Source organism: Carassius carassius, chromosome 39, assembly GCF_963082965.1.
Source record: "Carassius carassius chromosome 39, fCarCar2.1, whole genome shotgun sequence".
Lineage (NCBI taxonomy): Eukaryota > Metazoa > Chordata > Actinopteri > Cypriniformes > Cyprinidae > Carassius > Carassius carassius.
In genome coordinates, this window is record NC_081793.1 from 19,469,012 (window position 1) to 19,496,928 (window position 27,917).

Genomic DNA, 27,917 nt, shown 5'->3' on the forward strand with positions numbered 1-27,917 from the left:
GTTGCATTAAATTCTCTCTAATCTATTCACACTATATATTTGATGCATTTATGGTCATAACAGAACATAACATAAAATATGTTTTTGCAGTGTAATCCTGCACTACTGCAACAATAAGGATATTTTCAGATCTATTTTTATGGACAAAAGTGCTAACAGCCTCCACAGGGAGCTATGAAACAACATGTTATGAGAAACAGGCATTTTTGGAAATCTACAAAGTCGTGCAAGGAAGACATTAACTTGTCAATCAAGAGATCAAAAACACAGTGCCAACCAGCTGAATTGTGCCGCTTATTTCCACTTGTCTTCCAATGAATTGTATCTCTGGATATTATTCTAATTACCCAGATCTGTCTCTAATGCAACAATGGATCACAGACTGTGATTGTGTCTAGCTTTTAACCGCCACTGGGCCATAATGACTCTGTGAAATTAACTACGGCCTGGTGTTAAGATAATGTATACGCTTCTTTCACAACGCAGAGGATGAATCAGAGCACATGGCCCCAATGGCTTGCCAGGCTTGGGGGAATTCAGCATGGAAATGAGCCATGAGTGATGTGATTTGTTGGATGATCCGCTGGACCCTTCACGCATCTGCCCACTGCAGCACAGAGACACACTGCAATCAGACAGTGCAAAGTCCCCATTATGTTCCACCATTACTGCCACACAATACCAGGTATTATCAGTCAGACGAGCGAGTGACTTTGACTTATGCGTAGAGGAATTGGTAGTGACGGTTTTAGTTGTCGTGATATTGTGATAATGTGATAATGTGACATAAGCCATAATCATAAAGATTGTGGCATTTGTCATTTCTGCCTGTGTGTTTTTACATGTGTCAGCGGGGCTTTTCAATGCACGTATATGTGTGGCTTTGTGGATTAAGTATTACAATGCACAGCTGTGCCCAGACTCACTGATTAAATGGCTCTGTATTAGTGGTCCATAGCAAACGGCCCCGTCTCCACCTGTCAATGCTTTCAGCCCTGAAGTTTAAAGCGTTCAGCGTCGCATTGGCTAGAATGGGCTCATAACATCTGCAAGTACCTGCTATAATTGCACACTGATTATCATTACTCACGTTGCCATTACTGCAGCACGAGTGTCATTAGCAGGCAGCCCTAATGCCATTTCTGACGGTTCACTATTCCCTTTTGTTCAACTTTATATTCCTAAGTCATAACATAAAGCATTGTCAGGCCAAATTGATTGAGTGATAAGTTTTTTTTGTAGAATTGAGGTGCTTTTGTTATGTAAAACGTGGCATTTGCATCTGCTAACATACGGTTAATGCCCCTTCGTTTCGGAGGATTTCATGGTACAAAAATCGCAGATGCAACTCGAATCTCTGCTCTGTGCTTTAACTGACCCTTTCGTAACAATCCACCCTCTCATTCTGAAGCAATTTTAGCAGTTAGTGCCCCCAAACAATCAGACCGGCAGGTGGGGCTAATCCTAGATTAGATTAAATGGTTGGCCATGTTTGTTTACCGAGCAGAACCATCCAGAGACTCTCGGACAGAGAAATTGAATTTAGACCAAGTAAAGGCACCCAATCTCGGCACTTAAATTGACATGATTTGCTTTGCATTTGCTGCAAGTGAGTGGAATATTATTGGCTCTTAGTGGGCCTGGAGGAGCCTAAGATTCAGAGAATTGTCTGATTCTTTTCCAGTTAAGTTTTGCTTATAAAATATTCCTTTAAGTAAGCCTTCATAAAAGTCATCACCTGCTGCTCTTTGCTATTTCCTGTCGACTTCTCAGTATAACCTAATTCCTGGAAGCACTCTAAAAGTCACATGTCTAATGGCATAAACCAAAAAACAACACAAGGTTTGACACACTGCTCTTAGTAACAGAACATCAAATAGACTACAGTCTATTTAAGAGAGATGTTTGCTAGTTTAGTAAGTTCTTCGTCATCAAGGGCTTCAGGGATATAGGAGTGATAGCGCTGCATGTTAATTTATATCTACTTACACTCTTATTGCTCAACATACATGATCTCAAATACCTACACACATTTATATATATTCATTCACATTTGTTTATTCCAAGTGACTTCAAGGGCTTTTATAGTACATTTAATCAGCATATATTGCCCCTGGGAATTGAGCCCATGACCTTGGTTTTGTTAGCACCATGCTATACCAGATAAGCTACTGTACAGGAACATATATACAGCATATGCATACTGCAGGAACACTGTGTGCACTGTCCAATTTAAAATATTTACTGAATTGTCTGCTTTCTGTCAGAAAAAGTGTGCAAAAATTATAATTTTAAGGGTAAAACAGCTTGTCACTTGGGTTCAGTTGTGTATATTAAGGGTGCATATTAGCAACGTGAAGATGCATATTAGTACCCTACAGGGACATATGACTACCTTAAAGATATAAGATATTAGCTAAAAGGCGAAACTTAATAATTTAAAATGACATATTTAGTATCTTAAAAGGAACATTTTAGTATCTTAATTGGGCATGACTACCTTAAGAAAAGTGAAAGAAAAGTGAAGTGACATTCAGCCAAGTATGGTGACCCATACTCAGAATTCTTAAAGATGCATATTAGTAGTTTGCATTTTAGTAACTTAGCACACATATTAGAACCATTAAGGTGCATATTAGTACGTTAACAATGTGTTATTGCAATACTCAACATGGCACTGCACATAAAAGGTATCTTTTCCATGTTAATCAGAGTTTCTGTCCAAACCAGTCATGACAACGATAGTTGATGAGCGTCAGTGTATTTTATTTTAGCCCAACCATGAGAATAATAATCTCAAGCTCTGTGCTTTACTTCATGGTAGGAGCATCTAAAGTGAGTTAGAATATCTCTTTGCATGATCTTTATAGCCATATTGAAAGCAGCAATGAATAATTCACATCAGATCTTGAAAATTAATGAAACGAAACATGAACATTAAAATGGGGAACTAAGTGTGAAAAAGGTGTATTCCATGACAAACATTGTTTCAGTAATGTAATATGTATTTGTAATAATGTTAAAATGGTTTAGTATTTATGAATGATTAAATATTAGATTATGTAATTATCCATTTTGTCATGATTGCAGTGCACTTGTAGAGAGACCCCGCCCACATACTCTTCTGATTGGCTTTGATACTTGATTAATTTTGTTGAGTCTCGAAGCAGTGTTGTGTCTGGTTTGGCTAGACAATTACTTTTTGTTGGAATCTTATTGCATCATGTCTAGTTAGGAAAACTTAGAGTGCCATTAAAAGGTAATTTACATGGGCAAATTAGTATCTTAAAGGAGTATCCTAGTAACTTAAAAGTGAGATTAGTATGTTAAAAGGGCATATTAGTACTTAACTGAGCAGCTTAGAAGCTTTTTTAGTTTATGACTTCTTGTCATAGGATATAATTGTACATTTTTTATATTATTGCCCCCACTGGGAGATATTTTGAATATATTTGTCCATACATTCTGTATGCAAATGACACATAATGTCAAATGCATTACTGTACCCTAACCTTTGCCGGCACAGTCCCGCAGTTAGCCTTTTCAGCTTTCTAATGATACAGAGATGAATGCTTTTATGTCTCATGGGGTGGTGGTCACTGAGCTTTGATCATGCTTGATTGGCAGCTGGGGTGAAGGGCAACACCTCCCAACGGGGTTCCCTATAGAATCAATTATTGGTTGTGTATGTCTGGACCTGATGTTTTCTCTCAACACTCAATGCTGTGCGTTTAATGTTTTACCCTTAACCCTTGTGTTTTTATTGGTTTTAGCTATTTAATTTCTTCAATGGGCATGCAGGCTGAATATGATGAGGAGCATTATGGGTCCAATTTTCTCCTTTCCATCACTAAAATGAATGTGCGCCAGAACTGCTTGGAAGCCAATGGCTGTCCATGAATCGTTAAAAATACTGAAGGATCCGAGTTTCAATGACTTCATCCTGTGCTAAGGGTGATCTTTTTGTCTGGACTAATGACTCATGAATGAAGCCATCATAAAATTTGCTATTTTAATGGGAAATTTCAGGAGATATTTGGATTTGAGAGAATGTAATAAACAGGATGCTGGCACATGTTTGGGTGTATGTGGTGAGGAGGAGTTGATGGTCTTCCTTTCATTGGCTATTACTAAAAGAAAGATGTACGAAGAAAAAAAAAGTTTAGTAAGCTTGTCATTGGGATGGGAAATGTACACTTTTGTACTTTGTCTACCCCTAAAGGTACTAATATGCCCATTTATGCTAATAAGATGCATTGCAAGGTACTAATATGCACCTTTAATGCACTAATATACAACCTCAATGTACTAATATGCACCTTTAGGTTATTAATTTGCCACATTAAGATTTAGGGGTAGTTCACCTAAAAGCGGTAAAAAAAAATGCATCATTCATTCACTCTTATGCCATTTAAAACTGGTTTGATTATCTTTCTTCAGTAAAATATAAAGGATTAGTTTTAAATTGATTTATTTTAAATAGCCTTGCTGCTCCTTACCATACAGCATAATAGAGGTGAATGGGGACTGGGTCTGTCAAGCTACAAAATTACGACAGAAGCATAAAATCATCATAAAAAATACCACAAACTGTGATTTTTATAACTAATGCACTAAATTATAAGCTTTCTGAAGCCATATAACAGCTTTATGGGAAGATCAGATCAAAAATTAATTTGTTTCAACCACACAAACTGCATCACATATATATCACAGAAACAGTAACACATGGCACTTGCACTCGCAGAACCACCCGTCTCATTTTGAGCACACACATGTATATCTACACTCATATATGGCACACAAACATACTTCTTGGCAACAGTCCCTGAGCTGTTTTTGCTCTGATGTAATAATGGAACGTTTATTGGAACTGTTCACAGCGGACCGACTCTTCAGTACAGCTATCAGAGACAGTAGAGAGAGAAGAAATCACCTGCTCAGGCTGTACAATTACAGCATAATTGGCTTCTAAAGCAGAGCCTGGCCATGTGAAACAATGCAACTCCAACTGACCTCTCTCTGCACTTTCTCCACATACACACAATCCCACACATAGAAGCACAAACACTGCAGCTCCCGCTGTGCTCCTCCATTCAAGGCCTCAGATTTCAGCACTGGACAGCTCCCTGTCTGCCAAAGCACTCCGGAGTGGCTTTCAGCACCACCACCATAAGACAGCTCTCCTCATGTTAACAGCTATTGGCAAAGAAGATCTTTTCCTCTTTGTCCTTTTTCTATTGCTGACATGCCCGGTGTTTACATACTGTGGTAAGTGAGAACAGGTCAGGGAGAGAGAGAGAATAGGAAATTAATATAGTGTGCTGAAACAGATGTTACTGCTTACTCAAACTGCAGTCTTCTTGTATTTTTTATGTAAAGCTCTGAGCAGAGAGAGGGCAGGGCACTGGGCTTTGGCATCACATTCTGCACACTTTTTAGCTGATGCTGAAGTTTTGCCACTAAGCATATTAAGAAATTCCAGCTTCACTGAGAGGTTTTATTAGGTAACCTAAACATGTTTCAAAATGTGCATGTGATAATAACTAAATTATTATTATTATTATTTTTTTCAGTTTTTGTATCACTTATTTTGAATGAATAAACATGACAATCATAGTTTAAAGTCCAGTGTACCAAAATAAAAAAATATAATAATAATAATAATAATAATAATTCTGTCATCTACTCATGAATTACTGATCAAACGGCTCACTGGAAGGCTTACCCACTCAAAATAATGATTTATTCACCAATTCAATCACTCATTCACTGGCTCAAAGATCTGTTCACAGTGGTTTTCGAGTTAACAGCTCACTGGAGGGAAATCAGTAAATAATGTGTTTAATCTGTCTGTTGCTCACATAAAGCTATCATGTTGCTTGAACTCGGATTACAGTGCACAAGTTGTATGGACTACTAATATGGTGCTTTTAGTGTTGTTTCTAAGTCTGAATTAACATTGATTTTTCAAATTTATCACAATCCTGATATTATTAAAATACTAAGAAGGATCCTTGATCTGTTTATGTGCACAAACCAGCTGTTTATATGTATACTGTACTTCACACTAAAATTATATCTGTCACCATTTAGCAGACATGGGGACTTGTGACTTGGTGACTTGGACTCGAGTCGACTCGAGTCGCTATTTTTAAGACTTGTGACTTGACTTGACAAAAAATAAAATACTTGAGACTTGACTCGGACTTGGAAATTAAAGACTCGGGACTTGACTTGACTTGAGACAGGATGACTTGAATGACTTGAGTGTTAATCACATTATGTTTTCAGTTTGAATATAAAATATATAAATTATTTTAAAAAAATAAAATTGATTACTCAGCTGGAGCGCAGGCTGAGAATCGCGTTGTCATGTCATGACATCATCAGTCATGCCCTCTCTACCTTACGCACACCACGCCCACTTAGATCAGATATCACACATCAACATCTCAGCTTGAGGGGTACTGAGGGTCATCGCTTTTGTCGTCAATAATTCGCGCCTAAAAACGCGTGGAAATCGGTAGTCGCGCCGCTTTCTCATTGTTTCCAAAGCGCTCGGGCAGTTGCGCCCCTGAGGCGTCGAGCGTGTTGCACCGCTTGTGCGTCGCGACCGCGTTGCTTCCATTATGAGCGCGCATACCGGTGGCGCATACATGGTGGGATAGGCCACATCGTGCCCGGCTTGCAGACAAGACTCTCGAATCTTATATTTTGCAAGTGCAATACCTTGTAATAGAGGTAATGACTTACGGATGTACTCTGAGAGAGAGAGATTGTGTGTTTGTGTGAGAGAGAGAGAGAGAGAGAGAGAGAGAGAGAGTGAGAGAGAAACACACTCGTGCTTCACCTGATGAAGGAAACCCAAACTGAGTCTGACTCCAATCACAACCCCAACATTCAGAAACTAATTGACAAAAAGCTGAAGTATAATTATGATGAAAAATGAAAAAAATGAATTTGAGCTCCAAACCAAACTCCAGTGTTATTCGGCCCTAAACAGAACCACAAAACTGGGAAATTACTTGTCACTCAAGCAATTAAAAGAAAGACAAATCCTTTCAAAATATCGACTCCGTGATCATGATTTGGAAATAGAGATTGGTAGACATAAAAGATCCTGGCTACCGAGAGAAGAGAGGCAAACACTGTGAGCTGAATCAAACAGAGGATGAGAAACACTTCCTTCTTGTCTGTCCCAAATACAGCACTACAAGAGAAACATTCTTCCCACAGTTTGAAGCTTTGAATCGTTCATTCTTGTCTCTAAATGACTCAGAGAAACTACTCTATATACTTGGAGAGAATGAGACGGCAGTCACAATAGCTACTAAATATTTATACACCATACACACCATACGAAAGGGATAATTTATTGTATTCAACTGTTTTATTTTATATTCTTAATTCTATATAATTACTATTATTAATATTAGAAATATTGTCTGCTGCTGCTATTTTTATTGTATTTTATTGTAATCATATTTTATTCTGTATCTAAATGCTAAATTTGGCAATACTGTAACTCAAATGTCATGCCAATAAAGCAACTTGAACTTGAACTTGAGAGAGAGAGAGAGGAGAAATGTAAGAAAGTTTAATGTTGTATGTAAACTGTGTTTGAGGGAAAGTTGTGGCCTAATGGTTAGAGAGTCGGACTCCCAATCGAAGGGTTGTGAGTTCGAGTCTCGGGCCGGCAGGAATTGTGGGTGGGGGGAGTGCATGTACAGTTCTCTCTCCACATTCAATACCACGACTTAGGTGCCCTTGAGCAAGGCATCGAACCCCCAACTGCTTCCCGGGCGCCGCAGCATAAATGGCTGCCCACTGCTCCGTGTGTGTGCTCACAGTGTGTGTGTGTGTTCACTGCTCTGTGTGTGTGCACTTCGGATGGGTTAAATGCTGAGCACAAATTCTGAGTATGGGTCACCATACTTGGCCGAATGTCATGTCACGTCACATCGTTTGAGTGAGAGAGAGAGAGGGGGGGGGGGGGGGTGTTCAGAGAGGAGTCTGTTGGATGTTTAGCTGTTATCTGTTTTATGGACTCAATGTTGAAAATGTAAAACATTTCTGTTGGCAGAAGTGAAAAATAAATAATTTTATGAAGTTACAATTTTGTTTGATTCCATGATGTATTTTACTGAACATGAGTATTTACAATGCAAATCCAAATTATTTTAATTTACTGTTACCATCTTGTCTTTAACTTTATTAAGATCAGATTCTGCAGGTAAAATTACAATAATAAGGTGACTTGACTTGGACTTGACTTGACTTACTACAGGACTTGACTTGACTTGACTTGACATAACTTGTGACTTGACTTGACTTGACTTGCCCAAGAAAAAAATACTTGGGACTTACTTGAGACTTGAAGGTTAAGACTTGAGACTTACTTGAGACTTGCACATGTGTGACTTGGTCCCATCTCTGCCATTTAGTCAACCTAATGTTGTTTCCAAACCTTCATAAGTTTCTTTCTTCTGGAACATAAAAAGTATTTTGAAAAAAAGTCTCAAAGTCAGTAGTAACCAAAACAGTTTTGTTGCCAACTTTATTAAAAAAAACAAAAAAACATCTTCCTTCTTGTTCCACAGAAGAAAGAAATGTGAACTTCTGACACCTGAGGAGAGAATCCTTCTTGCTTATTTACACATTCATTCACCCAGGAAACTCAGCCTGCTGTCATTTCACTTTTTAAAACCATCTTTACTATAAAATAGCACTCAAAATTTTAGTTTATTTTACTTGTTTACTTCAGTTAGTCAATTTTGGTTGTGTTGGCATATATATATATATATATATATATATATATATATATATATATATATATATGGACAATAAATCTGAAATATACCCAAAATAATTAGAAATACATTGAGAGCTTGTGAATTGGAATCAAACTAAATCAGGAAGTTTAAAATCAATACCCAGCCCTAGTTTATCATCATTTTTATAAATGCCATTGTCACTTTGTGCAGCCTAGAAAAAATTCCTCTAAATAATTTTTTTTGGTACACAGATAAAAAAAAAAAAAAGGATTAAAAGGACATCGGATTAACATCCTTCCTTTAAATGTAACAACTACAAATACACTATCATTCCAAAGTTTGGTATCAGTAAGATTTAAAAAATAATAATAATTCACATTTTATTCAGCAAGGGCACATCAAATTGATTAAAAGTGACATTTATAATGATACAAAAGTTTTCTATTTTAAATCAATGTTTAATCAAGTTATACAAATCATGTTATAAACTTAAACTAAGCTCTTAAAGAATATTGAAAAAAGAAAATACACAAAAATGTTCAGCAGCACAACTGTTTTCAACACTGATAATAATAAGACATGTTTCTTGAGCACCAAATCAGCATTAAGAATGATTTCTGAAGGATCATGTGATACTGAAGACTAGAGTAATGGCTGCTGAAAATTCAGCTTTGCCGTCACATACATATCTTTTAAAATACATTCAGATAGAAAGCAGTTATTTTAAATTGCAATAATATTTCACAATATTACAGTTTTACTGTGGTTTTCACCAAATAAATGCAGCTATATAAACTTAAACTTTTAACATTGTGTATTTACTTTACAGTGTACATTATCTTCCACAGTGAAAGCAACCTTGTTGTAACCATATTGATTAATGTGATCTTTATTTAAAGCTAAGCTTTATCTTGTTGCATAGTTCAAAAGCTAATTGTAATCTGTAATCATGCATGTAAATTGTAATCATGCAACCTTGACAAAATACAAGAATTTTAATAAAATACTGAGCCTGAGATTAAAGCCAACAGCTGATGTATTTAACCGAGTGAGAAGCGGCAGGGGGGTGAAAAGCAAAAGAAGTAATGACTGAAAAGAAAACTATATTGCCACAGAAAGTACGAAAGAGACACCGACAGCCATATGCAGTAAAGGAGGATGAAGAGAAACCAAAAGAGACATACAAGAGGGGACAGAAAACAGAATGGATAGCATTCCATCCCCATCAAGAGACGAGCAAGGGAGAACAACACAGAGAAACAAAAGACACATGGGAACATTCTGAGGATAGACTTTATTCAGCACAAAGCCCAGGGGTTTTAGGACCAACAGTAAATGGAGAGTGACATTTTAAACAGTATGCATAATGAATTAGTCCAGGTGAGGAGAAAAACACAACCAAGGCATAGCAGCTGCCACCACAGCCAGTGATCGAATGAGAGTGTGTGGCCAGACTTAAATACACCCTTACCGCTGGCAAGGTGTGCTTCGCACAGTGTGCTGAGATTTAATTCACTGCGTTAGAGAGAATATATCACTTTGATCTCGGCACTATGAGGAATGTGGACTCTGACATTCCTTTATGTCTAAAGCAAAGTACTGGTCAAATTGGTGCATCAGGCACAACAGTCTCTAAAGTACTCTTATTACACATGAGTGGGAGAGTGCGTTTTGTGATCCGGGCCCTTTGATTCATTCATTGTCTATGAGAGGATCCAGTGTAAATCAGAAGTGGCCAAAATCTTCCTCCAGACCAGCAGGGGCTGATAGCGAGTGGTGCAGTATCACAATGTCATCACATTTCCGACATGCATCATTCAGGCGTCATCCGCTGCCATGCAGACCTCACAGAGGCAGACACTGTCAGGCCTAATCCTCTTAAACTAGATTTACAAACTGCAGACATGGCGCAAACACATCATATAGCATGAATTCAACACATGTTTATTGTGTAGCTAAAGATTTAAGCCTCTGCTGTTGGTGAAATGAGTGAACAGCCAGAAATAACATTGAAACAAACACAGATGGATATTCCTTCAAGCATACATACACTGACAGCCCACAAACCTGACCATGAGATGACGAAGAACATCACACTGCCAGGCAGCACTGATATTTCATATCATAAATTTCTGAAAAAAAAAACATAAAATCAAACAGAAGGTGTAGGGCGGTGATCAAATAAGGTGGTAAGAAAATGTGACAAACAAGAGTGTGAGTCCTGGAATGGGGCATCCCTACCTCTGTTCGAGTCAAAGTCACCCTGCAGGATCCTGCAGTGACTACAGACTGATGGAAAAAGAGTGAGGCGGTATGAGGCTTTAATACATTCGATATAAAATATTCAAGCCCATTGCATTAATCTGCCTTCCCTTCAGGCCCTTAGAGCAATGTTTGTCCTGTGCAGTCTCGACAGAGGACAAAAAGGGAGAATCTCAACTGCCTCTACCATATCTATAGAAAGCTTCAGTATAGGTAGCATTTCAAGCAAATCTCAACGACAAGCACTCCTGTAAGTAAGTATGTACAATTTGAAAATGTTACTTTTTACTCATGAATAACACTCATTTTTAAGTATGTAAGCAATAATGTCTAGAGCCTCAGCAAAGTGATATAAATGACAATGCTGGTTGGCTGATCACAAGCTTAGCTGTGAAGGGAAAGCGTACGTAAAAATATAAGTGCATTACACACTTTTAAAGGCCCTGCAAAAATATTAAAATTGCCCAGCAGATATGAAAAAGAGTCAGTTAGTTTTATGCTGTGACTGATAAACAAGAACAGGAAAATTTATTTTGTCTTTAAAATTGACATAGATTTTGAGATGTAATGAAGATTACATTTATAAGTGTTAAAAATTAGTTATTTTTCTTTCTTATTTTATTTTTTTATTTATTTTTTTAGAGCAGAAATGTAAAAGTATACAATATCAGCTGATATGTATCTACTATGGGCCTAAATAAACAGAATATTGTATAATATATATCACCGATATACATTGCATTGCTAGGTATAGTTACAGCATCTACAGTACCTTCAGGGGCTACCAGCAAGGAATTGCCACTTTCGTTATACACATATATTAAAAAATGTGACAATAAACTTACTTATATATAATAATGTCATGTTTTTTTTGTTGTTGTTGTTGTTGTTGTTTGTTTTACATTTACACCCACTATTATGAATATGTGTTCAGCTTTATGTCATCTCATCAAATATATATTAACTGAGTGTTTCAAATAAAGCTATTACATGTAAAAATGTAGTGCAGTTTTTGTTGTAATATATTTTTTATATGTATCAACATATGGTCCATGCATATATTGCAGTATATTGAAAAATATTATTAATAGTTTATCATGCTATATATGGAAATGCATTATTTACTATATATTGCATTATATTTTTCAGTATATTCCCATTTATTTTAGTTTCGTGAGGGATGGGCCATGCAAATCAGGCAATATTTCACCATTACCAGATTGTCTGTAATATTTGTCTGAATAATAAACAGAGAACATGCTTCTCTCCTGTGCTTATGGTGAGTATATCTCTGCATCTGTAATGAGAGGTGACACTGGGAGCCCAAAGCCATGGCCAAAAGCAGAGCTCACTGATATACCCCTGGAGGAGTCGAGCACATGGTTATCTAGGACACCAGATCCGCAGCTGGCCACATCTGGACAAACAGGCGTTGCCCACATACACACACACAAATGCAAATGACATAATCTAGAAAACACACACAGTATTTATTGAATAGTACACAAACCACACAGCTGTTGTGGATTATAAAATAACCAAAGTGCTAATTTTCTTTTTTTATGCACACCAAGCTTGTGATGGGTTCGTCCTGGGTTTGACCTGAAGCAAGACTGAGCTTGCCTGAACCAAACAGTCTGTTAATATATTTAGCTGCTCCCAAACATGTAAAACACACACTCTTTTTTTTCCTCTCACGAATGGTCATACTCAAAAAGTATTAGCAATCTAACCAATCTTCAAGCAATCTACCACAGGAAGTGTCTCTGCCTGGCCTTTGACATTAAGCACTGAGAGGCAGACATCAGAGCCTTTATCTCTCTTCTGTTCTATTATAAACACACTGCCTATAGGCTGTTTCGCCACTCTTAGCAAAAACTGAGCTCCCTGTCAGAACAAAAATAAATAAATAATTCATCCATCGTCACAACCCATGTCACACAGATTGCTCTCTGCAGATTGCATGCTGAAAACAGGATCTCACATACATTTATAGCTGTCAGAGTACACCTTGAAGAGATGATGAGGACTCTCAAATAGAAAAAAACTGAGACATTAGCTGTGTACAATAACATTAAATACATAAAGTCTTCAGCACACGCTGCCATGCTAAAATAAACATCTAACACACACACACACACACACACACACATCTATAGCTGTCACGGTGCACCTTGAAAAGATGCACACTGCTCTAGAAGAGGAAAAAAACAATTTTTTTGAAAAAAGTTTTTTTTTTTTTTTTTACAAAAAAGAGAGGCTGTTGGGCAGAAAGGGAAATCCATCCATTTACCATGACTCTCAAATCTCCAATCCATATATTTTCTTAATCTTTATTATTTAATCTGAATCTCACTGGCCTGGCTGGACAAACAGATGGATGGCAAACCACATCCATAATGTAATGTTTGCCATCATAAAGGAGGAAGGGAAGCCACTCACAAAGGATACATTAACAGTCCTTTCATCCAGATGGCTGAATGAGTTCCAGAGGGGAAAAACACACACACCCATAAACACACACAGAGAGAGAGAGATAAGACAGGTGTGGGAAAGGCCACTAGCCTTAATTTTATTGAGATGGCATGCTTGAGCACATCTTATCATAATCCTGCAGAGCAGTATGCCAAGCTGGGATCAAAGTTCTCATATTTAATGTTGAAGGTCCTATATGCACAGCACGCCTACAGCCAAGCCACATAAAGAGAGCTGGAAAGCGGACCACAAAATATTTGCAGAGATTTGCATGTTTGAAAAGGTGAAAAGGGGAGTCCCTGAACTCTACAGCCTAAGTGCTACATGAACTCCAGGTATGTGTGTAGGCGTTAAGGTTACATAGACTCATTTAGTTCAGCCAGAGTCTACATTATGTGACTGTGTCGACTAATTTTGGATTACATGATTTCAGTTGTATTTGTACAATAATTGGCAACAGCAGGAACAATCTTCCTCAAATCACACACTGCATCCTGGTAGGGCTGCAGGACATTAGCTTATATATCAAATGTAGTTTTCCTGAATCACATACTTTTTACACACACACACACACACACATATATGTGATTTCATCCTGAAACATTTTATATAATAAAACTTTTTTTGGGAATAGTTAAAAAATACAACATAAAAATGACATAAACTTTGCATTCATAAATATATTATACTGTAAGTAAATCACAATGGCAGCTGACATGCTGTATGTTCACAGAGTGTTCACTGACAAGTCAAAAAATTCTGCAAGCTGAAACTTATGTCACGAAGTGGCTGACAGGAATGACATGACTGAGACATGACTGTTTGTGCACGACAATACAAACAGCATGAATCTGGCAACGGAGATGATGCATGCTTTCCCGCGTCATCTAGGCTGCGTGGACATTTTCTCCCCTCACACGCTCTCCATAAACAACGTTGGACTTGCCAAAAACAGCTAAGACCACTGATGCTGCAAGCCGTATGGTGAGTCATTTTCATAAGGTAAACACTGACCTGTGAATATTCTACTAGCTGGCTACTTTTCTGGAAAATTTGAGTTTGTGTGAACCCAAGCATGTGAGTGCTTCTTGCAGGTAACAATACAGATAAACCTGATAGAGACTTGGACAAGCTACATACCCATAGAACTGGGTGATAAATTGCATCATATTAAGATCATGGAACGTGGAAAGCATTACTTTCCTAATTAACGGTAATTTAATTTTGTGATAAATATCAATATCATAAGATACAGAAAACATATTGTGATTTGTACCATATCACCCAACCCTATGTACAGTACCCATTAAAATACACACATTTTCAAATACCGCACTTGCAAGAACCTGATGGCAGCTCAATAAATCTAAAATCCTTAAGTAATGGCATCTGGGCCAGCACCACGGGAGAAGCTGAATGCAATTGCAGATATTTCTGCAGTGCACTACCCAGTAAAGATTAGTAAGCATGCCAAATTAATGATGGCTACCAGAAGAACCCCAAAATCATGGCACTTATTCTCTATAAATTATTTTTTCTAAATCAAAGAGAATTTGAAATATGCAGGTAAACGTGGAACATGCTAAAAAACATTAATAAATAAATGACTGATTTAAAAAGTAAAACAGTAGAATATATCCGGAAATATTTTCCATACCTGGAGGAACAAATTGTATGCAACACCTGATTTTTTACCTGATTGTGATTTGAACAAGTATATTCAGGTAAAAGGAACGAACTACATGTCAGTCTTGGCAAATGAATGCAAGTAAGGCATCACTCCAGAGCACACCAACGTCAAAGTGCATCTTCCCGGTGTATTTTTTTTCATACAGCTATTTTTATGTGCTTTGTTGCATGTTGAGCAGATCAAACACTTTCCCTGCACTGGAGTTCCTCTCTGTCTGTCTGTGACAGGTGCTTTAAGAAATACTTGGTATTGTTGGTGTGTAACTCAACTATCAATGATTTCATATTTCACTTCAAATGGAAAGTGAGGGATGTTGTGGAGAGTAGATCCTCAGCAGAGCATCCTATTTTATAATTCACACTGTTGCCTGACAAGTTGAGAAGCTCTACGTGTAGTTTGAGTTGATGAGTCCCCCAGACTCATATTTCTTCAGCTCATTATTCAGGAGATGTGCAAACTTTGTTTTGGGATGGAACGCAGCGTGCCGGGGTCATGGATCGTTACTGGCAAACAGAAGGGAATGAGGAAGGGAGATAAACATGGAAGATGGGAGATTAGAGGAGAGCCAGAGTTTGGAGGTGAGCACAACATTGAGCTTGGAGTCGTTTGCATTATCCCTTCGAAGCTTTTACCATGCCAGGATTACACCAGTGAGCACAACACTACTGCTCTGGACAGCTCTGCTGACTTTCATCGCCCACACACACTCATACACAGACATACTGTATATATACACACACAGAATACTAATCCTACACTGTAAAAAAACAATTGTGATTTTAACAGCAAAAGGCTGTTAATCGGTTAACAGTAAGTTTCCATGTGAATAACTGTAATTATATTTAATGTCATTTTACAGTAAAATACTGTTAAAATTAAATTTTTTGGTAGTGAAAAATAAAAAGTTATTGCATAATCACTCCCAGAATTCCCTAAATGACATTTCATATTTTATGTTTTTTTTTTTTAAATAACCGTTTTTTTATTAGTTTTTTCTTATCAGTTAATTGTGTACATTATGTTTTTATCTTGCATCTAAAGTTGTTAAATTAATGTTTATTGCATTATTTCAGTATAATGTGTTTTAACATGATGGTGTTAAGTGTTTGTGTGAATGTGAATGATTTTTTTTCTGTGTACAAATACATTAGATACAAAACAAAAGCTACTTTTAATCTCTTCCTCTACATTTTCTTAAACACAAACGTATGCAATTGCAGCTCATTATCCAAACAATACGTACTAGTTGCAATAATAATCATTTTCTGATTACTGTGTTTACAGTCACAATTTTTCATGCATTCAGAATCCATTTTGTTATTTCATCTACATCTTTTAAGAAGGGAAAATGTTTTTAGTACTCACAGTCTGTTGGTTGCTTTTAAAAGCATTTATATGCATAATTCCTCACAAATTAGGCCCAATTGTAATGTAATGCTCAGTATTACATTTACATTTACATTTATTCATTTAGCGACTTTTATCCAAAGCGACTTACAGATGAGGACAGTGGAAGCAATCAAAAACAACAAAAAGAGCAATGATATATAAGTGTTATAACAAGTCTCAGTTAGGTTAACACAGTACACGTAGCATGGGATTTTAAATAATATAATAAATAAAAAGAAAAAGATAGAATAAAAAAAGAATAGAGCAAGCTAGTGTTAGAGATCTTACACATACACACACACACACATACAATTGCATAATAAATGAAAAGAAAATAGAATACAAAAAGATTAGAAAGGTAGTTAGATATTTTTAAGAATAGAATTAGAATAGTGAGTGTTAAAGTTAGAGGGTCAAATAAAGATGGAAGAGATGTGTTTTCAGCTGATTCTTGAAGATGGCTAAGGACTCAGCTGCTCGGATTGAGTTGGGGAGGTCATTCCACCAGGAGGGAACATTTAATTTAAAAGTCTGTAAAAGTGACTTTGTGCTTCTTTGGGATGACACAATCAAGCAACGTTCACTTGCAGAACGCAAGCTTCTAGAGGGCACATAAGTCTGAAGTAACAAATTTAGGTAAATGGGTGCAGAGCCAGTGGTAGTTTTGTAGGCAAACATCAATGCCTTGAATTTTATGTGAGCAGCTATTGGAAGCCAGTGCAAATTGATAAACAGAGGTGTGACGTGTATTCTTTTTGGCTCATTAAAAATTAATCTTGCTGCCGCGTTCTGGATTAATTGTAAAGGTTTGATATAACTGGCTGGAAGACTTGCCAAGGGAGCATTGCAATAGTCCAGCCTGGACAGAACAAGAGCTTGAACAAGGAGTTGTGCAGCATGTTCCGAAAGAAAGGGCTTGATCTTCTTGATGTTGAATAAAGCAAATCTGCAGGATCAGACAGTTTTAGCAATGTGGTCTGAGAAAGTCAGCTGATCATCAATCATAACTCCAAGGCTTCTAGCTGTTTTTGAAGGAGTTATGGTTGATGTGCCTAACTTGATGGTGAAATTGTGATGAAACGATGGGTTTGCTGGAATCATAAGCAGTTCTGTCTTGGCAAGGTTGAGTTGAAGGTGATGGTCCATCATCCAGGAAGAAATGTCTGTTAGATAAGCTGAGATGCGAATAGCTACCGTGGGATCATCAGGATGGAATGAGAGGTAGAGTTGAGTGTCATCAGCATAGCAGTGGTATGAAAAGCCATGTTTCTGAATGACAGAACCTAATGATGCCATGTAGACAGAGAAGAGAAGGTCCAAGAACTGAGCCCTGAGGCACTCCAGTAGTTACAGGTTGTGACTTGGACACCTCACCTCTCCAAGATACTTTGAAGGACCTATTTGATAGGTAAGACTCAAACCATTGAAATGTGGTTCCTGAGATGCCTTTTGCCAGTAGGGTTGATAGGAGGATCTGGTGGTTAACCGTGTCAAAAGCAGCGGACAGATCAAGCAGGATAAGTACTGAAGATTTGGATTCTGCTCTTGCCAGTCTTAGAGCTTCAACAACTGAGAGCAAGGCCGTCTCAGTTGAATGTCCACTTCTGAAGCCAAGATTGGTTGCTGTCAAGGAGGTTGTTGTTGTATTACCAGGCTCATAAAAAATATTCTTTTTTACAAATAATGATAAAAATCATCATTAAATGTATATAATTTCTAATTTTTCAAGCCGTTTCTCCAGCCCAAGTGGATGATGCAGCGTACCAGAGCGAGTCTGAAAAGCATCTCAAGCCGTTTGACAGCACCTGCTCTCCCCACAGGCCAGTGCACCACCTCTTGCTAGAGAAGAGTGTCAAAATGGAGTCTCCATCCACAAATACATATAGTACCATTCTTCTCTAAGTACTTTAGCCTCTTATGAACATTCCAATGTACCAGGTGCAGAAAGCCCAAATGTCAGTTCCATCTATGATTATCTATCCTTTCGGAGGCGAGCTGATAACTTGTGTAATTCAATACAGAGGATATGCTATAGCTAAACTGTAATCCCCTTTACTCTGCCACAGCAGTATGCAGTAATATCATGTCATATCTTATTATAGGACAAGATGTAAGTTTTAGCCCATGAACAAATGGGTAGGTGGTGGGAAAGGCAATAAGAGACCAAAGAATGAGAGATCAACACATGGTCCTTTTCTTACAAAAAACTGTAAGGCTTTAGAAGGCTTAGAATAAAGTGCTAAAAGTCACATGGAATACTTTAATGGTGCTTATTTGAAGCTTTAAAGCAACCAGGACTTCATTTAAAAAACTCCTTTAGTCGAAAAAAAAGAGCAAACCATACAGGTTTGGAACAAGGAAGTTTTTAGTGAAATGCATCTATAGCCCAGTAAAATATCGCTGATAAGTCCTTGTTTGATGGAGACTGCATATGATTCATTCAAAGAGTTCACTCAGGCACTGAAACGTTTGCAGCTGCTCCACCCATTTTAGGTCCGGGCCCACCCATTTTGGCCCAGGCCTATGAATAGTGAGTGATTTTCATTCTAGCTGTTCATCCAATAAGCAGCCGAGGAAAGCTTTGAGTGAAATCTTCTCAGCCAATCAGCGGCTTCTACCCCACGGGTGGACTCTGCATCATCACCAGCAAGTGATCCAATTAAATGAATGGTGGAACGGAGATGAAGGGAAACCCTTTTTTTTTTTTGGTGGGGGGGCTTATTTTAACTGGCCCATCCAGTTTTCTGGAGGCCCACCTAAAATAAAAATCCTGGCGCCACACACCAAAACAGTAACGGGCTTCTTTATAAGACAGGTAACAAAAAAGAGCACTGGATGAGAGGAATATTTACAATGTCTACGATGTCTATCGTTTGTCAGTGTTGAAGCAGCTTTTTATTGAGCATGCAGCTTCTGAACAACTCATTACTGCAAGCAATCACAACTTATAAATATATGTGGACACTTTTTTGATAGGGGGCCTGTACCCCAGTATTAATAAAAAGCTAAAAAAAACAAAATAGCACAAACCAGACTTGACAATCCTAGGAAGTCTTTTCCAAAAATTCAATTCACTTTTACATCCACAAGATACAGTTTTTTTCTCTGCACTACATCATTTTGTAATTCCTATTTTTCTGTGGATTACAAAAGGTTAAGAGAAGTCCTGGTTGCCTCAGTATGGCAGGAAAAACTGCAAAATCACAGTAAATGGGTACTGGCAAGTTATGGTATTGTGTGTTTGTCCATGAAATGCTCCATCATATCACTTATGTTGAAAGACTATGTTGCAATGAAAAACACGCACACGCACATGACCCCATTTCCCAGTGCTCGGAATGGGACATCCCCACCACTTTTAAAAAGAGGCTTCATCAATTATTTATACTTTCTGCCACATGCGTTCTACATGTTTCTCTTTCTGTACATTAATATTTTAGCTTACTCTGCGACAACTGTCCCCTCATATTCTTGGCTTCCCAGTGGACATTTCGTCTACATAAATCACACAATGACATTAAAGAAGCCTAAGATGGCCTTCACTGCCACTTACCACAAGTACACATCGGGACACATTAATCTCGCCCTCTCTACAGACAGAGGAGAGAGCCCTGCGCTCACGGAGAACTAAAATGTCACTACCAAACAAGGCCATTTTGGAGAGGACTGTCTGAAAGCGCAGTTACACAAAGACCATTGAGGACAAACTGGAAATCCACTGAAAATGTCATGTCACTTTTTGCAGATAAAGCTCAGCTTATCTGCAAGATAAAAGCGATTAAGTATGGAACTTCATTTCGGAGCAGCCTGGAAAACACCAGGTAGAGTGAGAAGTTCTTCCTCAAGGTTCGTCTCTCACTCTCTAAGCCTCTAAGTTTGTGATTGGTGGTCAAGGATCACGTGGCTACCCTGTTGCTGGTATCTGGGGAGAGCACTGTGGCAGCAGCTGCTGGAACTACATTCCTCTTGGCCCGGGTGAAAGCCTCACTGACCTCCCATGAGACGGCGCAAAATGGATTTCTGTCTTTAATCCCTGTGTATGAGTTTATGGTACAGCTTCCCCTCCGGAACCACAGGGGTTGCGGCATATGCCCTTACTTGAGTGCATGCTACATGTTAGCCATCAAAATTATGAATCATCAATTCAGAGCTTTTCTCTTCCTCGAGTCTTCTCTTTTAGCAGCCAGAGTGTGATTTTCTGGCTATGTTTTTCCCCAGGCTTTAGTCTGGCATGTTCTCAGTGTCTCTCTCCTGATGCCACTGCATTTTGTACCTGACAAAATCCGCTCAACCACACCGGCTTCCGACTGTGCCGTGGAAGGTGTGCATGGAATCACAATGATGTGTCAGTGAAGAAGCGTCCCCGCCCCCCAAAGGCAGATAGCCAGCTGCATTTAGAGCGGCAGCCGCCCACTGCCTCCTTACACAGGAAGTAATGAGGCTTGGCCCCTGAGCCGAATCATCCCCGAACATAAATAGGACATAGAGACAAACTGTAAAAAACACATACAGAAAACTGAGGCATGAGGACAGGGGGAGAGAGGAAAATTAAATAAGGAAAAGAAGGAGGTTGAGGACAGAATAAAGGATAATATTAAAGTAGGAAATGTAAAGTCGGAGGTCGCTGTGCATCAGGGTGAAAGAAATGGAGTCAGAAGGCAGGGAATAAGATGAGCGGCTCAGGTTACAGCACTGCAGCTAATGGGCGGCTACATGTCATCCCATATGAATGAGAGATGCGCTCTCATTGGGACGATTTTAAAATGATGTTAGCGTCTCGCTTATTCAATTGGGATCCTATGGAAAATAAAACATAGTCTCTCCCGGTACATTACCATATAAGTCCCACCAGAACATGAGATAATTTTGCAGTCGTAAAGATGAATACGTTCACATTTGGTTGCTACTATTGCATTTCATCATGTTCCCCGTCAGACGATCCTCAGAGAGAAAGTCCAAGCAGGGGCAGAACAGGCTTGTATTATATTATACAGTGATGTATTACCCAACACAATATTGCACATTCAAAATCTAACTTACAGTCCACTACTCTTTTTCTGTTTGCCATTTCTATTCATAAAACAGCTTGGCCCAACAACAACACCTCCCTTGTTTGATGCAGATCTATTCCAAGAACAAAATCTGTGCACTGTTCACTGTATAAGAAAGCATACCCCTGCATTAATGTGCCATACAACTATGCTTTCTGTTCACTGTTGTCATGTGGAAAACCAGGTACACTGTTATGGACCCTGTGAGTGGGGTGCCCACGAAGGTTTTGGTCAAGATAAATATTAAATTAAATATGATATTAATATTTATAAAATAAATAAATATTGTACTAAGCAGCACAACACTGTTCAACTGGGATAATAAATGTTTCTCAAGCACTAAATTAGCATATTAGAATTATTTCTGCAGGATCGTGTGACAATGAAGACTGTAGTAATTTTAATGTTTTTAATATTTCACAATTACAAATAGGAGAACCTCATATTGCTTTTGGGAAAATTACAGCTTTATTGTATTTTTAATCAAATAAATTCAGCATTGGTAGGCATAAGAGACTTTCAAATACATTGAAAAATGTAACCAACCACAAACTAATATATATTTTGTTTGCTTGTTTTTCATCAGGTATTTTAATACTTGCATTTTTGGGTCAGGAATATCCACTTGAGATACACACTGCTTTATGTATATAAAGACTGCTAAAAGTCACACCCTTAGAAACCTTACTACAGGTCCTGTGAGTTTTAGCAATGACTCTGACACAGACAATGTCAACTTATTAATAAATGAAAAGACAGCCATGTGGTGTGCAAGCACACTGGCCAAAAGCATGGTTCCTTCTCATCCTTCTCTGGCACCAGGGTCAGGGCCCTCCTTTTCCCCCCACCCTTCCCTTATCAGTATTCGCTCCAGGGCACTTTCAGCTCAAGAGAAAATTCACTGCATTGTAAAAGAAAGAATGTGTTGTACTAAATTATACATCTGCTTCTCTCCATACAATATATACAGTATATACATATATATATATATATATATATATATATATATATATATATATATATATATATATATATATATATATATATATATACATACACACACACATACATTCAGTATATATAAAGGGCAGCTATGGGAATGTAAAGCAGCAGATCTTGACTTGCTTTCCTTATGAGAAAACATCTCATGGTTAACTGCTTAGATTTGTAAATGCTATAAACCTCTCTCTGATCTCTAAAATACAATTATTGACGAAAAAGCTGAAGCAGTAATGTGAAATCCATTTAAGTTATTTCTGCAATTGTCTTCTCATTGTAAGAAGCTGTTTAAAGTCCCAGGACTGGATGACATTCAAACTCCACACTAGCTAATTAGTGCTGAAACACAAAAGTGATGACCTGCTTTTAACACCTTGCTTTACAAAAAAACAACATTCTAGATTTGATTAGCGATGTTCATCAAATTAACATGCAGTCTAATGCCAATTCCCCATTCCCAAATAAAACAGATTTTTTTTTCAGTCACTTAAAACAAACTGTTTGGATGGCAATTTTTTTCAGGATTCATGAGTGAATTGTGCATTGTTGAAGAGTAACTAACTCAAACTCACCTACTCAGTAGTGTGAAAGCAGATTGGCTTTTCAAATTAAAGGGTTAGTTCACCCAGATAGCAAAATTATGTAATTAATAACTTACCCTCATGTTGTTTCAAACCCGTAAGACCTCCGTTTATCTTTGGAACACAGTTTAAGATATTTTAGATTTAGTCCGAGAGCTCTCAGTCCCTCAATTGAAGCTGTGTGTACGGTATACTGTCCATGTCCAGAGAGGTAAGAAAAACATCATCAAAGTAGTCCATGTGACATCAGAGGGTCAGTTTTTTGAAGCATCGAAAATACATTTTGGTCCAAAAATAGCAAAAACTACGACTTTATTCAGCATTGTCTTTTCTTTCCTTGTCTGTTGTGTGAGAGAGTTCAAAACAAAGCAGTCTGGATATCCAGTTCGTGTTCATCTTCAGTTCTCTCTTCACAGCAGTTCATTCAGTGTACTGTTTGAGTGCATGAATTACTCCGGGATATTGGTTTGTTTGAACTCAGAGGGAGTGTCAGCCACATTAAAAAAAGTTAACAGCTTAAGTCATTTGTGGATTAATGCATATTAGAGATGCGAACCGTTTAAAACGATTCATTTCGATTTGGTGAACTGAATGATTGGTTCGCGAACCGGATATCCAGACTGCTTTGTTTTGAACTCTCTCACACAACAGACATGGAAGAGAAGAAAATGCTGAATAAATTCGTCGTTTTTTTTTTTGCTATTTTTTTGACCAAAATGTATTTTCGATGCTTCAAAAAATTCTAACTGACCCTCTGATGTCACATGGACTACTTTGATGATGTTTTTCTTACCTTTCTGGACATGGACAGTATACCGTACACACAGCTTCAATTGAGGGACTGAGAGCTCTCGGACTAAATCTAAAATATCTTAAACTGTGTTCCAAAGATAAACGGAGGTCTTACGGGTTTGGAACAACATGAGGGTAAGGTATTAATTACATAATTTTGCTATCTGGGTGAACTAACCCTTTAACAAGCTACTTTTACCAATGTGTACATAGAGTGTGAGCAAATGTAGGAGCAGACAAATGTGTTATCTCCTGAAATGTCTCTCACATGTAGCACTGCATTTCTAGTAAAATTATTCATTCGTGATTCATGTGAATTAGACCGGGAAGAAAAAAGAAATACATCCTTGTTTCAACAAAAATATTTCAACATCGATACATTTTCAATATCAGTAATAAGAAGAAATGTTTATTGATCATCAAATCAGCACATTAGAATGATTTATGAAAGATAATGTTACACTGAAGTCTGTGGTGATGTCTGCTGAAAATAAAGCTTTGCCATCACGGTGAAATTGCATATGTTAAAATAGAAAAAATGTAAATGATTTTTTTCACAATTTACAGATTTTATAGTAGTATAGCAAGCCTAATTGACATTGCTCATTTAAAACCCCCACTATTTTCATTCCAGACAAATACGGCTAATTGAGCTGTAAAATCCATAAAAGAATAATTAGTTTTATAAGTAGCCTTCATGTAGCAAACTGCTAGGTTGACAAAAAATATGAGTAGCTTGTGGCCTTACAGCTACAATTTCAAATTGTTAATGCTGACACTGGAACTGGTGGCATTATCATACAGATGTTTAAGGACATACATGGAGTCATGTATGGACAGATTACAATGTAAATACTATTTCCCATTTGCAGCAATCTCATATATATCTTCTTGAGTTCTCTCTAGTGTGTGTGTGTGTGTGTGTATGTGCACACACTCCCTGTATGAGTGTCTTAGCGTGTATCCACTGCCTCAAGTCTACCTACCATACCTACTGCAGTACTCATATCTTTACTTATTATCTAAATCAAATCTCCACCCTAATACCTGATCTCCACTGACAGGACGAGAACAGCCAGCACCCTCTCCAGCACTACACTTCTTCTTTTGCCTTCTATCTGTCTCTACTCCTCTCACCTTGTATATCTGCTTTAGATCAGGCAAAATCTCTCTCTGACAATAGACTTACTTTAAATGGGAGAACATGCTAACGCTATTGGGGGAAAACAGAAGCTGCAACACTGGGTCATTATTCCTGAAAACTGATATGAAATAAATAGAACATGTGGGCAGCACTGTGTCCAGCACTGTGTCCACATGATACAGAGGGGATAAAGACAGAGATGAAAAACTGTCGACTACTGTATGTGCATTATCTCATTAACATGCAGAACTAATGAACTCAGCAGCAAGCACAACACTGTTAGACTGCTTGACTGCCTCTTTTGTAATGCAGAGAAGATAGCTGGAATAGCTATCTATCCTGATGCATAAGAAGTTGGGAAGGGATTTTATTGTAAGCTAGAAAAATAATAAGACTTTACCAAATAATGTGGCTATATGAAAAAAAAAGGTGTTTCATAAAATCATGCCATCACACACAGTGGGACAAGCTCACACACACTCTAACATATCTACACACCGACATCCGTGCAAGTATACAAACAAAATGTTTAGACGATCACACTTACGCGTCCTGAAGCGATGGTGTGGGCGAGTAGGCTTGGTTGAAGGGCTCTTGGTGGAGCGCCCATAGTTCCAACGTTGACCGGGCTTGGAGGGGGACGTGAGAGTGGAGGTTGGTTGGGCCGCTTGGGTGTTGGTTGTGCTCCCCATAATCGTAATGGTTGTTGTGCTTGTGGTAGTCATACTCTGTGGCCCAGCCCGTGCAGAAGGAGATGCATTTTGGCTCCCACCCTCGCCATTGGTTTTTCGGACAGTTGTGCTGCGCGGAGTCACCTCCTTTCCTCCCGGTGGGGCAGAATTGGTGGCTCGGGTGGCATTGGTGGTGTTGATCAGTCGTGTTCCCACTCTGTTATGCAGGTGTGGAACTCCGTTTTCCAAACCTCCCCCTAAGGCCCCACCACCTCCTCCACTGCTGCTACTGCTACTGGCCGTGTGGTTTGAGGACTGCCCAATTCGAGTCCTTTGCACTGTACCTGTGCCCTCAGCTGCTCTGGTTGCTGAACCCGGAGTTGCTGAGGGCAAGGCGGGAGTGGTAGACGTAGTACCATCAGAACCTTTGGGCAGGGCACTGGGTTTAGATAGGAAAATGGGGTCCTGTCCTATGCGATTGGCATCCACCAGGTCAGTCGGGACATAATCCTGCACTGAGCCCACCACAATCCATTTAAGAAGCATCAGGCTGAGGCCTAAGCCCACAAAGCCCATCAGCAGGGGCACAAAGCAAAGCCAGGTCTGCTGGCGTGGCCACACCGCACAGGGGCCACAGCGGAGGGGCCCTGGGGCCCGGGGAGAGGCTTGTTCACCCCCGGGCTCCTCCAGGGTCATGGTCTCCATGGTGGCCCCTAATGCCGTTCTCTCACTCATGCTTCTGGGGTGCAGGGCCCAGCCAGGAAGTAGTGCAAGCAGCGGAGGGGGCAGGGGAGGGGGCCAAAACTGGGCATCTCATTAATATTCATTTAACAATCTTCCACAGCTAGAGATACATGCAACACTGACTACTCATATTAATAGCACCGCAAACATCAGCCAATATATATAAATATATATATAAATATATATATATATATATATGTATATATATACATATAGATATGAACACATAAATAGTAATTCTTTACAAATAGAATAAACAAACCCTAAAGATCAAAGACACCAATAGTCACATACACGCACACATACACAAGCATACACAAACACTCGATCAAGAAGCGAAGGGGACTGGATTTGGGAGAAGAGAGGGTTTTGGGAACAAGCCTCTGTTTAGTTCAGCTTCCATAGAACCGAAGGTAATTTCCAAGACACGCCATATATAGAGATGAAAAATAGAACAAAAATTAAGTTTTGTGGATCCGTCTGTTTTCTGCCTGGAGTCAAATTTTCCTTATAAATCCATGAGCGAGGGCAGCTCCCTGCTGCAGATCTTCTCTCACAGCTGCATTAACGCATCGGTCGTCGCGGCTGGCGCAGCCCTGCCTCTGTATATGTGTGTGAGTGTGTGCATATATATGTGTGTGTGTGTGTGTGTGGAGAAGCTCAGGTAGCGGCAAAAGCACAGCTCCACTCAAGGGACAGCTCTGCATCTCTCTCTCTCTTCCCGGACACGGCACTTCGTCTCTGGCTACGCAGTTTGGATCTTCCCTCTAGTCTCTACAGTGGTGCATCAGTGGACACGGGCAGCCGGTAATCCACCCCAAAGGAGAAAACAGTATGGGGGGGGGGGTGTACTGTGATCAGATAGAGACGGCTGTGAGGGTTAAATCCATCAGATCCTTTTCCCAATCCCTGCCCTTAGTTCTCCCATTCTGTCAGTGTACATCCGAGCCTCTGTCCTGCATCCGTCATTGCACCAGAATTCAAAGACAGTCCTGTCTCTGAGCTTGCTACATTCCCAAACTGAAAGACTCAGACCTTGGCAGAAACACAGGCACACAGAGTGTGAGAGAGGCAAGCAGAGGGAGAGAGAGAGCGGAAACAAGAGAGAGAGCAAGCAATAGAATGTGCAATGGAGAGAAAGCAGAAGAGGGAGAGTGAGTGGGTGAGAATGAGACCGGGAGAGAGTGAGATAGAAAAGGGAGGGGGAAAGAGAGAGTGCTGCTCTGAAAACTGATGCAGCTGCTTTTCTTAGAGGCTGCAGTGTGTGTCTGTATGTGTTTTCTGGAGTGTGTGTGTCTCAGATAGGGGTGGAGGGTGTGAAAGATGCTAGTTATAAATTTCT

At 38.8% G+C, this 27,917-nt stretch overlaps 1 protein-coding gene across 2 annotated transcripts in view; it reads right to left on the reverse strand.

Annotated features, from left to right (window-relative positions):
* LOC132121569 (pro-neuregulin-3, membrane-bound isoform-like) overlaps window positions 1–27,638 on the reverse strand; it is a 161,819-nt gene extending 134,181 nt beyond the window's left edge. The window contains exon 1 of one of the 2 annotated variants that reach the window (XM_059531093.1): window positions 25,708–27,638. In XM_059531093.1, coding sequence (XP_059387076.1) covers window positions 25,708–26,566 — 859 coding nt within the window. In that variant the 5' untranslated portion in view covers window positions 26,567–27,638. The remainder of the gene's footprint in view (window positions 1–25,707) is intronic. The other variant, XM_059531092.1, reaches the window with a different exon arrangement.
* Window positions 27,639–27,917: the final 279 nt, after the last annotated feature.